We start from the raw sequence: 10,927 nt of genomic DNA, 5'->3' as shown, positions 1-10,927 counted from the left end.
CGCGCCCAAAACACCGCCGCCATGTCCTTGCTCACCCGCTTCCTCTCCTACACCCTTAAGGCCCCGAGTACGCCCCCGTCCATGGCATGACGCCGTCCACTCTCCATTCGTCCTACAGAGACGCCCCTTCACCGCCGACCATGCTCGCGACCTCGGTCACGTCACTCTCCGTCTCCCAGCGCCCACAGACCACGCAGATCGCAAAGACATACCGCCAAGCAGCCCAGCTCTTCCTGACCCGACGCCTGCCTGAAGCCCTTTCAACCATTGAACCCGTCATTGCTCCTGAAGCCGCCGATAATTCTCAAGACGATGCTCCCCAACAATCTCCTCTGGCCCCAATTGCATGGGCAAGCCGCGGGACCAGAGTAAAAGTGTGGAGCTTCTACTTGACCTTCCTCAACTCCGTCGTCGAGTTGGGACCTGAGGAGGGCAAACACGCTTTTGGTAGCACCAGGTGGAAAGCTCTTGTGGCAAAGTGTCGCGATGGCACCGTCTGGGAAGAGGTCGCTCAAGCGGGATATGGCGGTGTCGAAGGCAGCGTCGATGCCGACGTCGTCATCAACTTGTTCGTCGCCCGACTTCGTGCGCCTAGGTATTCCTGCTAACAGCCTTCCAGGGCGACGCTTTTGTTGACACACGCCCCTTCTCAACGCTTGACGCAACAGCGCCTCGAAACCTACCTCTACGCTTCTTCTCAGCCGACGTTTGACATAACTTCTCACATGCAGTCACCACTTCATACCCAAAAGCGGTCCGGGATCCGAAGCCACGGCTCGAATACCCCACGAGACTTGAATTCGCGCCTGAAATTGCTCGAGCTTTATGCTCTTCACGTGCTACCGCGCAACGACGAGTGGGATTATGCTCGCGAGTTCATTAGCATGAGCGAAGTCCTCGATGACGAGCGCAAGGAAGCCTTTCTCTTGGCACTCCACGGACTCAAGGAAGAGCAGGAACAATCAGCAGTTCGGGAAGCCGAGTTGAGGCAGCAACAACAAGAGCAATTGGAACAAAGAAGGCGAGAAACTGAAGTCAGGCGTCGAGAGACTGAACAAGAAGAGGCCAGGTTGCGTGACTTACAGGATCGTGAAGCGCGTCGACTTCGTCGTCCTGCCGAATCAGCCAGAACTCAGTCTCCTCGCCCCAACTCCGCCGCCAATCGCACTGGATCCGCTGCCGCACCTGCACGCCCCCCACGCCCCGCGAAAAAGGTCTTGCCACCGCGCCCACCTAACACTATTGCCAATCGTGCGGGATCTTTGATTGGCGCTCTGAAAGCCAGCTTCACACAGGCCGCTCAGAACTTGACCAAGAACCCCATGGCATTCCTGCGCATGTTGCTTTTCCTGATAGCTTTTACGCTGGCATTTGGCCGGCGGGATCTTCGGGAAAAGGTGGTGCGCTTGTTGCGCCTAGCGTGGGAGAGAGTAAGACGGACAGTCGGTATGGGCGTCAAAGTGTCTTACATCTAAGACCGATTGAATTCTGTTGTAGACAGGAGCTGATGCCTCCTTGCTCTCTCCTTCCAGACTGACTCCAGCAATGTCACGAACTTTCCCCTTGTTTCTCACACTTTCCATAATCTCTTTCTTGACTCTTCAATTGGCACGGGCGATTCTGTTAGACAAAAGTCTTCGACTTGTCCCTGATTCCCTTTCCATTTGTTTCCTTCGTCTTGGCCTCGGGTTGGGTTCGGTTTGTAAGGTTGGCACTGGCGTCGGCAACAGACGGAGTGGACATTATCGGCTTTTAATTTAGCCGTGTTTTTTGGAGGTCGGCATCTGTTGAGAAGACTCAAAACTGCCAAGTCATATTATGGGGAGGATGTACATGTTCGCAAGGTGGTTCGCAAGATGCAAGGGGTGGGTATGGAGTATGTCTGGCGTTAGCCAGGTAGCTTGTTGTTGAATCAGGCACGCAGACAATATACGCGTATAATTTAGAGCACTGGGACTGTGGTTTGAGTGACTGTATAGCATTGCAGGGGTCGCGGCGTAATTTTCAATGTCGTGATAGGACGAGAAGTGGTTTTTGGCTTCCATGCCGCCTACTGATGCGATTTTTACGCACTCAATTCTGCGTGCTCCGAGGAAAGTTTAAGCTCATAAACTTTGCCCTTGTGGCTCCTTTTGACACGGACGAATCACTTGCGTATCTAGATATCTTACGTCTCGAAACTGACGAGAATCATTGACTTTTAAAACCGTGCAATGTGCCCAAACGGCAAAGCACACGGCAGTTGTGTAAGCCGCTTAATGCATGTCCGCGGATCAGATTAGATAAAGATTTTCCAACCACAACGACAACGTACGAAGGCTCTTCAACTTCATGTGTCGGCGTCGTCATCAACATTTGCAAAATGGACACGACCGCGGCTTCTCCCTTCCTTCAGAGTTTTTCGAAAATCCGAGAAGCACTTGATCTCGTCGCTCGCTCCGTCACTGCCCCATCCACAGCGCAGACCGCAGCCAAGTCCCAGGTAAGTTGGCTTGCCAACCGCTGTCTCCAAGAGGTCACAGTGAATGATAATTTGCAGATGTTCTCGTAGGCTTTTCCACAGGCTCCTCGCCCCGAGTCTGACTCAAAAAAAGCTCTGCTCGATCGCCTCGCGGATCTGCGCGACAATGTAGCCCAATCTCCGTACAGCATCGCACTTCGCCTCGAGGTCGCTGAGCTCTATCGCACTCTAGCATATCCAGATCTGGCAGCTGGCGAGGCATACAAAGCTCTGTTACTGGTGGATGAGGTGCTCGACGAGTCGGGTGAGTATCATGACGACGCGTGGGAGACGGCCGCACAAGAGATGTTGCGGCGGCGCGCTGGTGGTGCAGAAGACCAACAGCCTGAAGGCGCAAGTGTCAAAGAGGAAGAGCTGCGTCCATGGATTGAAAACGTCATGACTGGTGCTGCGTATACCTGCTTGGCAGCGAACCTGCTGTCTTGTGGCTGTCTCAAAAGCGCGCATGAATTCTGTCAGCGAGGACTCAAGGCGAATCCGGAAAATGACCATCTCCGCACAATTCAAGATTCTGTCCTTGACAATATCAGATCACATTTTGCCGCTTGTGGCATTGATCTCAGCACTCGGGACGACTACACAGTCGAAGACTATCCTGACCGAACGATGGTCCGCCGCGAGCTGTATCCATGGAACGATCACGAACCTGATAGGTATTCCGAAGACTCTTTGGCACTCTTGAATGAGCAAATACGGCGAGTTGCGCCAAAATTGGAGGCCAGAGTAACAGAATTACCTTTTCTCACATCCGAGTTGATTGGGAACGCGGAATCCAAATCCAACCCTGCAACAATGAAGCAACTTGGTGTTTTTGTTAAAGAAGATGTTTCTCCCGGCGAGTTGATCCTGGACGAGAAGTCTTTGCTTACAGCCAACGCCAGGCTTCACGACGCCTACTGCGATGCCTGTGGCACAGCGCTCCCTGACCTCCACGGACCCAAGGCCACAGACTGCGTCTTCTGCATGGAATGCGACGACATCGTGTTTTGCAGCCAGGATTGTCACGACCTCGCGCAAGACTCTTATCACACCGCATTGTGCGGTAATGATGTTGAGGCAATTGCCAAAGACGCCCCTGCTGCCGAAGCTGCCGATGCACTGTACTCTCTCCTGCTCCTACGTGCTCTCGCCATGGCCGAGGCCCAAGATGTCCATCCTCTAGACCTGCATGAGCTGAAGTTCATCTGGGGCGACTACTCGTTCCCGTCCGATAAAGACACAAAGATCGGGTCCTGTGAGCCGGGGCTTCATATCGACGCTTTCGGTGGCGCTTCCCGCACGCTTCCCTTCAGCTTTTCCGCCAATGTCCTGACTCCTCTTCACATGTTGGAAAAGATGGATCTCAACGTTTTCACCTTGGACAAATACGATTTTTGGGTACTCAACACTCTGTACGCCAAGTTCAGGGGAACTGCTTCAGCGCGTCAAGGGCGGGACGGCAAACCCGATGTTGGCGCCGTGCATCCGCTGTGGTGTCTTGCCAACCATTCGTGCGATCCAAACGTAAAGTGGGACTGGGATGGCAACATGCGGCTCTGGGCCCGGGAAGAGCGGGTGCAGTGGAAAGGAAGGAAAGAGCGGGCGGAGGCGGGACTCAATCGTGGAGACGAGGTCTTCAGTCACTACTGTGACATCGATCTGCCAGCAAAAGAACGGAGAGAATGGGCTGAAGGAGCATTGGGCGGCATGTGCATGTGTCCACGCTGTGTCTGGGAAACCACCCGGGAAAGTTAGACTGAATACTGAGACAGCTCCGAATCCGCAACTGTGAATGTGGGCCCAGATCTAACTCCGCAACTTGACCACGGTCAGATTGCTGATGAGACTACTATTTGGTGTTGGGAGGTTTCAGAGCGCATCCCGGGACGACAGACTGCCGAACAAACGGCATTAGGAAGGCAAAGTGTAAGCATGATCACAACAATGGGCAGCATTATGAAAGCAAAACGGCTGCCGGAAGTTGCAAGTCCAATCGTAGGGCTGCTTTTAGTAAAATTCAGCCTCCGCAGCGGGCGGAACCTTCTCCGCTTTGACATCCGCAATCCCCGTCTCCACGCCTACGACATTAAGGTTGCTCAAGGGGCAAGAAGCACAAGCCAGCTGCACGCAAAAAGCCTAACTATTAAGCAATCACCCGGCACGATAGAGCCGAAGCAACCACACCGCCTCATTCTTGCATCTGCGCGGCCGTCTTGTCCAGGCTTTATCACCACCTCCCCGTAGGTTTCCTAAGTGGAAGAGACTTCGCCTTCGGCCGATCCACATCTTTGAAGTTAGGAACGACCTGTCCCTTCCACAAGCCTGTCCCATGTCGAAATCGCGTCTCTTCGCGTCCTGACACACGAAAGCCGTTCGTAACATCCCGCCAGGACATCCCCGTTTTCGATTCCTATTCACCTGTGGAATTTGTTGTCAAGCTTGCCCAGCCGGGTGTCCGAGTACGCTCACTCTTGGCTGTGAGCCAAGCTTTCGAGCGCCTCAAAGGAGAATCCCTGGATCGAATTATTTACCTTCGCGTGATGGAGATTCGACGCACGTTCTCTGCCGAACCGAAGCTTGGCTTTGCAAAGACAGCGGCGGCGAAGTGCTCCTACAACCTCAGTAATGCTTTCTTCAGGACGGGTGCCCCTATCCTAGGCACGACCTTAAAATCAGATCATCGTAAAGTTTAGTTATTAGTGTTGACGCTGCAGAATAGAATTGCAAAATCGAGGGCCTCTACAAAGTAATATAGTGTATGAGGTCCGGAACGGTGACCTAGCAGTCCATGATTCTGCCCCGCAGTTGGAAACAAACATTAAGAGAAGATAGCACTTCATCATGCTTTAGCGCATAAGCTTCGCCATGGAATATGGCTCCCGACTCCAACCCGGCCCCTCAGCCATTAGGCTTGGCTCGATAGCACGAATGCAGGTACGCTTTGCGTCCTTCGGACATGCTCAGGATAGACGTTGAAGTCCTGCATAGCTGTCGGTAACTCCGAGCATTACGAGGTACTCGAAATATCCGCCCTACTTTAAAAATTTGAAAGGACGCCGAGCTAGTAACTGGCGACAACTTTCCCCGCGTCACGCATCTTCCGCTCTCCGTCCGGACCAAATAGACGAAAATCAACAGCAATGATCCCACCTTCCTGTCCTTCGAAGCTTTTGGTCTTCTCAGACGCAACGACGAAGTCAAACAACAGATACCACATTTAGCTGAATCCCAGCAAGCGCGGAATCCTAGCCGCCAAACGCAGGCAACGGAGAATTCCCCTCCAATCAGAAACGAGAAACCCCCATCACAGACCGCATCCGAACCGTCCGTCCGTCGGTTCTCCCGTCGCCCGGAAACCGCAGCCAATCTACGTTGCATCAAAAGTCAAGGAACCATCAGTCTCATCTCTCGCTGATGTTGCACCTGCGCTCGGGAATAAGACATGGTCAGGCGGGAACCAGCCACGCAAAACGACATATCCGTCTCTTCCCTTACTCACTCTCTTCCCGCTCCATCACAAGAAAAGCGCCATGAGTCTGTGCAGTCCTAGTCCTACTCGTAAGGCTAGGCGTGCCGCGTCAAGGCATGTTCGCAACAATACGCCGCCGTAATGATGAAACGAGACAGTCACCAGGTATCGTAATGCTTGGCCAACTATTTGGCAACGCGCTCTCCCATCCCGTCAACGACGTGCCATGGAGTACGAGCGAAAAACGAACGCGCGTCGAATATCTCCCCGACCCCATGACGTATCCCAGCCCTCTAGAACACAAAGCACACGGCGAGCGTGATTGGCTATGGCAGACGTCGTCCGGATCCTTTGATTCACTTCAAAAGCACAAGTCGCCAGAGCGATGCCTTTTAAGCTGCCTCTCCTGCTGTGTTGTCCTGCTGTGTTGGCCTACTGCCTGCGACTGCCGTCTCGTTCGCAACCATTTTCCGACAGCTCGATCACACTCGGGCCCGCAACCCGCATACCGGGACCGCAGAAGCACGTAACAACTCAGTCGGTCAGCATCTGTCTTTCGCTAAAGCGGGTAACCTGTCCAGCGCCAGGTTTCTGGCCGGGACGGGTAGCTCACCAGATGGCAACCGGAATGAGGAGAGCGCATGGCCACAATGCGAAAGAACGAACAAAACGGCCGCTTAGCCGTTCATCAAAACGGCGTTTTCGTCTCCATGCCACCACTTGCGCCTCCTGTGATACTGTAGACAGCTCCTGGAATAAGAACGGACAGCCCACCATCGTGGCTCCTCGCGCTTGCTGTGTACTCAACACTTCGTCGGTGCAAATACGAGTACGATAGAAGCGGCCATGCAACCAGGACTGAGGCTTTTCTTTTTATGTCACAACGACACCAATGTCGACGGCCTTCACGTCTTACCTCCATGGTTCCGGGTGGCGGCGGGCGACAGCTGTCTCGCATTGGGCCAACGAGGGACCTTGAACAAGCTCGCAAATGGAGATTGACGCAGGGAAAGAGGCCGATGAAAGAGCTGAAGGAGGTAGTCTGACAAATGGAGACGGCCGGAATGGTAGGTGGAATCACTTCCTATTTTCCATTTCCGCTCATCGTCACGCGCCTTGGCGACTATCACGTCTTCTTCCCGTTGGTCGACTGGTGTAGGGTTATGCCACGGGAAGTAGACTACCTTCTTCATTGAGCTTTCTTTTAGCAAAGCGTTCCGCAAATAGGGTCGACAGTCGGCCACTTAGACGGACATTAACTTAAGCAGGCGTCTCGATGGTCAGCTGGAGTCTTAGCTGTCACCTCTTGGAGCATTCACAGCCGTCACCATTTTGAGACACTGTTTATATTTTGATGAAACACTGTTTTGTGCCGCACGTATATTTTGTCAATGCGTCAGCTCATATACCTTTAGTCCTTGGCCCTCAATTCACGGCAATCGAGCACGCCCATGATAGGACCATTGCCCATGCAGTGAGGATGCTTGACGGCTGCCTGGTGGGGCCGACGGTCAAACGCGGGAATGCCGGTGCAAGTACACCGTACTGTTTACGACGGACGGCGTGGCTCACCATGCCGACTAGGGCGCGGCTTCGGACAAGAACCAAGCGCAGAGGGGGTCGGTCCAGTCCGTCTCCCCGTCTCCGTCCGGGAACCATCGCTCGTGAGGGCAGCGCGGGTGGACTTCTCGTTCAGTTTCGAAAAGGGGAACAAGGAACCGAAACTGATTTGGCGATCCAGGCATCAACAGACTGGCTGGGCGGCGGATGTGGCAGCGCTTAACTTGACGACCTTCGCGGTGCCGCGTCACGGCTCCAGAGCCAGCGACTTAAGTGAAGGAGTGAATGAGAAAAAATGGACGCGCGATCAGTCGACAAGGTGGTTTGAAAAATAGCATCGCGCAGAGTGACTGAGCGAGCAAATGGCAGAAAAAAGAGAAAAAAAAAAAAAAAAAAAAAAACCGCAGAGGCATTGGTGAGCAAAGCAGAGTTCCTGCGTGCAGCACACATGGGCAAGCAATGTCTGCCTGAAATCTCCCTGAGCTTTGCCTTTCCGCTTCCAAACCTCCAATTGGTCTGCCTGCGGCCTCTGCACCTGTGGACATTCGGTCAGCTCGCCAACCGGACGTGAGCGGAATCGGTAATTTTGCTTTCCCAAGCTCCGCGATTCTAGCGACTTCTCTCTTCATTTTGTTAGGCCGTTAATCAGCAGCAGCAGTCAAGTATGCATCTACATCGGCTGGGAAGGCAGTCTGTTTCGTGTCGAAGTCTGAGTGCCGTTGACGTTGGGTATCTTCGAGGTTTTATGGTGATAGCCAGGAGCGCGGCGGAGCGAGTGACGATTCTGACGCTTACTCACATGTCGCCTATCTAGTCAGGATACATCAAGAGAATGGAAGCCGACTTCACCTTCGAAGTGACCCTTGGTGTCCAGCGTCGCAAAGGGAAGGTCGTCGCGTGAGCACCTCCCGCCGTAATGAGTACAGCTTTTTCAGTGGGGCTCGTTTTGAAAGTCCAAGATGATGAGAAAACCATACCAACTTTGTCCGTTTACTAATGGTTATAAGCTCAGGGGTTCGGCCGAGGGCGAAGCATGTCATCAAGGATACGTCGTTGACGCAGCTGGCTCAGCGCCCACAAGTCAGAGGCACCCGCGCCCGCTGTTCCAGCATCCAGTCGCCTGGGTTACCGCATGATGTGAATGGCTACACGATGAGCGGGGATCGGCATTTTCCTTCGAAACCTTGGTGTTCGCTTGCAAGCCGTTGGTTTTGCACTCTTTACGTTCCTTTCCCTGTCTAGAGTATGTGGAAGGCGCGTTCGACCATGGGCTTATCGAGCGGCAATGTCCACAGTTGCATGATGGCTGCTTCGAAGGGCGATATTTGACCTCGTCCCTGAGTCTTCATTGCCGAAATTTTTTGGCACATTTTGAGAGCAGCAAGCGCTTTAGTTCAGTAGAGTATCATCAATATAGTTGTGCATCCGTCTTCCCAGACCCGCGAAAAGAAGTAGCGCTAAATTGTAATAGAAGGATTTCAAAAACCGAACGCCAAGAGACCATTTATCGCGACTGATCGTCCGGGTATCAATACTGTGTCGTTCGATGATTTGGCGTTGGATACGGGTCAAAAGGCCGCTAGTCAGAGGACTGCCAAACTGGCCCCTTCGTGTGGAGTCATGGGTCGTAGAGGCTGATATATTTGTCAGGCAACGCGAAGAGCTTCCCGCGCTGCTTCCTCCATCCTTGTTTGAGCTTCGGTGATCGTGCAAGCTGCCGTTCTCAAAGTTTCCATTTCCACCTGCAACTTTTGTAGCGCAGCCTCCAAATTTTGGCTGCGGGAGCGCAGTTGAGCAACCTCCACGCGCAAAGCCTCAATGACTTGGGTTGACGCACTCTGGATATCTTTGGCGATATCTGATTGACTGGGCGTCCCTGCTGGGCCAGTTTTGTGGTCTAATGGGTGTGGAAAGATGACAGCTTCGGCTGGCGTATCAACCGTGTTGGATTTCTCCGTTGTTTGTTCCCCAGGCCACAAAGATTGTTCTCCTCTTGCAGCTCGTGCGAGAGCTTCTCGTTCAAGTGCCCAAGCTCTTCTTTCTTCCGCTGCCGCTTTCTGCAATCTGCTCGCCATTTCCACAATTGTCCGGTATTGCGCACTTGTCCTTACTTCACTTCGACGTGCCTCGTCCCTTGATTCCCGAAATTCTTCAATTTGCTGTTCCAATGCCTGTGTCTTGGCCTCGAGTTCCTCCTTGTCAATAGTGAGAGCGTTGAGTTCCACGTCCGAGACAGTGAACTTCTTTTCGAGCGCTGAACATTTGGTCCGCTGGCGATCAAGCTTCGCAAGTAGGGCGTCATATTCTTGCCGGAGCGTTTGAAGGGCGAGGGTTTTGAGTGATATCTGGTGCTGCAGCTCAGCTAGATGGGCTAAATGAGCAGACGACTGAGGCTGTGACAAAGACGGCGGCGGCGAAGGGAAGGACTGGATTGTTGAAGGCGGCGGGACATGGCTTGAAGTTGGGGAAGGAAGCATCCTTGACGACTGGTGAGTGGGGGCAGGCGGCGAGGTTTTTGCCGCCGCAGGACCCGAATATGGATAAGAAGCCATCGTCGGGGATGCATGTGGCGATGTGGTATCTCCAACAACCGAAGAACTTCGTCGCCGAACTTCATGAGGGCTGGGATGAAGATTGGTACGGAAGGGGTCATGTCCTACGCTTGAAGGTGGTTGAGCAGCTGCAGACCTTTGATCAAGGTTTATTTGCTCAGCCCTCAGCTTCATTTCATTCCTTAGCTCATCCAAAGCTGCAGCATTGCTCAACGTTGGAGGGCGCGTCTCGGGTTCAGGTTCCGGGGGTTTTGCCAGCCTGTGTAGGGTACCAGCGCTTACACGAAGTGTCTCCAAGGCAAATGCCAATCCGTCATCTAGAGCTAGCCGAGGTGCCTTTTGTGGTGTCTGGACACGGTCAACTTCAAAGTATCATGTAGTTGGCAGCGCAGTCTTACTATGCCAGGATGTGACGGATTGGCATGCTGGTTGATCTTGCCGTTGATATCTTGGATGAGAAGCAAGATTTCTGACAACATGGCCCGACGTTTCTGACACGCCCTACCTCGGCAAGATGAATCACAACAAGGGCGCTCAGCGCTCAGCTGGGCTGTCCCAAATGACGCTGTCCGATTCATGGTCATTTGAGGCGACACTGGCGGGCGGAATCCAGAGTCGTGTGCGGAGGACCCTTTTACAAACCCTTGGAGCAGAACTTCTCAGCATTCTTCATTGAACGTGTGAGTGTGACTGGGAGTTTTTGCGGGGCACAAAGGGATTGATATAATACCATGAGCTTGCTGTACGTGGCTGAGATGTGGCACTTGATAGCCGAATCCCTCTCTCGCAGCAGGAGCATGTCTCGGGTCGTACTCGACCCGTCGCCTCTTGTGTTGTGGCGACTCC

General features: G+C 53.3%; 3 protein-coding genes across 3 annotated transcripts; 2 read left to right on the top strand and 1 right to left on the bottom strand.

The window, feature by feature from the left end:
* Positions 1-140: 140 nt before the first annotated feature.
* Positions 141-1,475, top strand: IWZ02DRAFT_372172 (uncharacterized protein; the record flags this gene model as incomplete). Its single annotated transcript, XM_066764610.1, has 2 exons — positions 141-568; positions 620-1,475. The coding sequence occupies 2 exons, from the start codon at positions 141-143 to the stop codon at positions 1,473-1,475; spliced, it is 1,284 nt and encodes a 427-aa protein (XP_066625283.1).
* Positions 1,476-2,303: 828 nt separating this feature from the next.
* IWZ02DRAFT_181776 (uncharacterized protein) lies at positions 2,304-4,344 on the top strand. Its single transcript, XM_066762303.1, has 2 exons — positions 2,304-2,482; positions 2,552-4,344. The coding sequence occupies exons 1-2, from the start codon at positions 2,363-2,365 to the stop codon at positions 4,253-4,255; spliced, it is 1,824 nt and encodes a 607-aa protein (XP_066625282.1). The 5' UTR covers positions 2,304-2,362; the 3' UTR covers positions 4,256-4,344.
* Positions 4,345-9,175: 4,831 nt separating this feature from the next.
* IWZ02DRAFT_430812 (uncharacterized protein) lies at positions 9,176-10,665 on the bottom strand (the record flags this gene model as incomplete). The annotated part of the gene is made up of 2 exons (XM_066766108.1): positions 9,176-10,429; positions 10,480-10,665. The coding sequence occupies 2 exons, from the start codon at positions 10,663-10,665 to the stop codon at positions 9,176-9,178; spliced, it is 1,440 nt and encodes a 479-aa protein (XP_066625281.1).
* Positions 10,666-10,927: the final 262 nt, after the last annotated feature.

This window comes from Phyllosticta citriasiana (assembly GCF_038021145.1).
Source record: "Phyllosticta citriasiana strain CBS 120426 chromosome Unknown IWZ02scaffold_3, whole genome shotgun sequence".
Lineage (NCBI taxonomy): Eukaryota > Fungi > Ascomycota > Dothideomycetes > Botryosphaeriales > Phyllostictaceae > Phyllosticta > Phyllosticta citriasiana.
This window is presented reverse-complemented; position numbering and strand designations above follow the sequence as displayed.

Bases quoted from the DNA above. Each gene is read 5' to 3' on its own strand.
- IWZ02DRAFT_181776 (XM_066762303.1), top strand. From the start codon at position 2,363: ATGGACACGACCGCGGCTTCTCCCTTCCTTCAGAGTTTTTCGAAAATC. The intron at 2,483-2,551 runs GTAAGTTGGCTT...ATGTTCTCGTAG, and splicing joins AGACCGCAGCCAAGTCCCAG to GCTTTTCCACAGGCTCCTCG.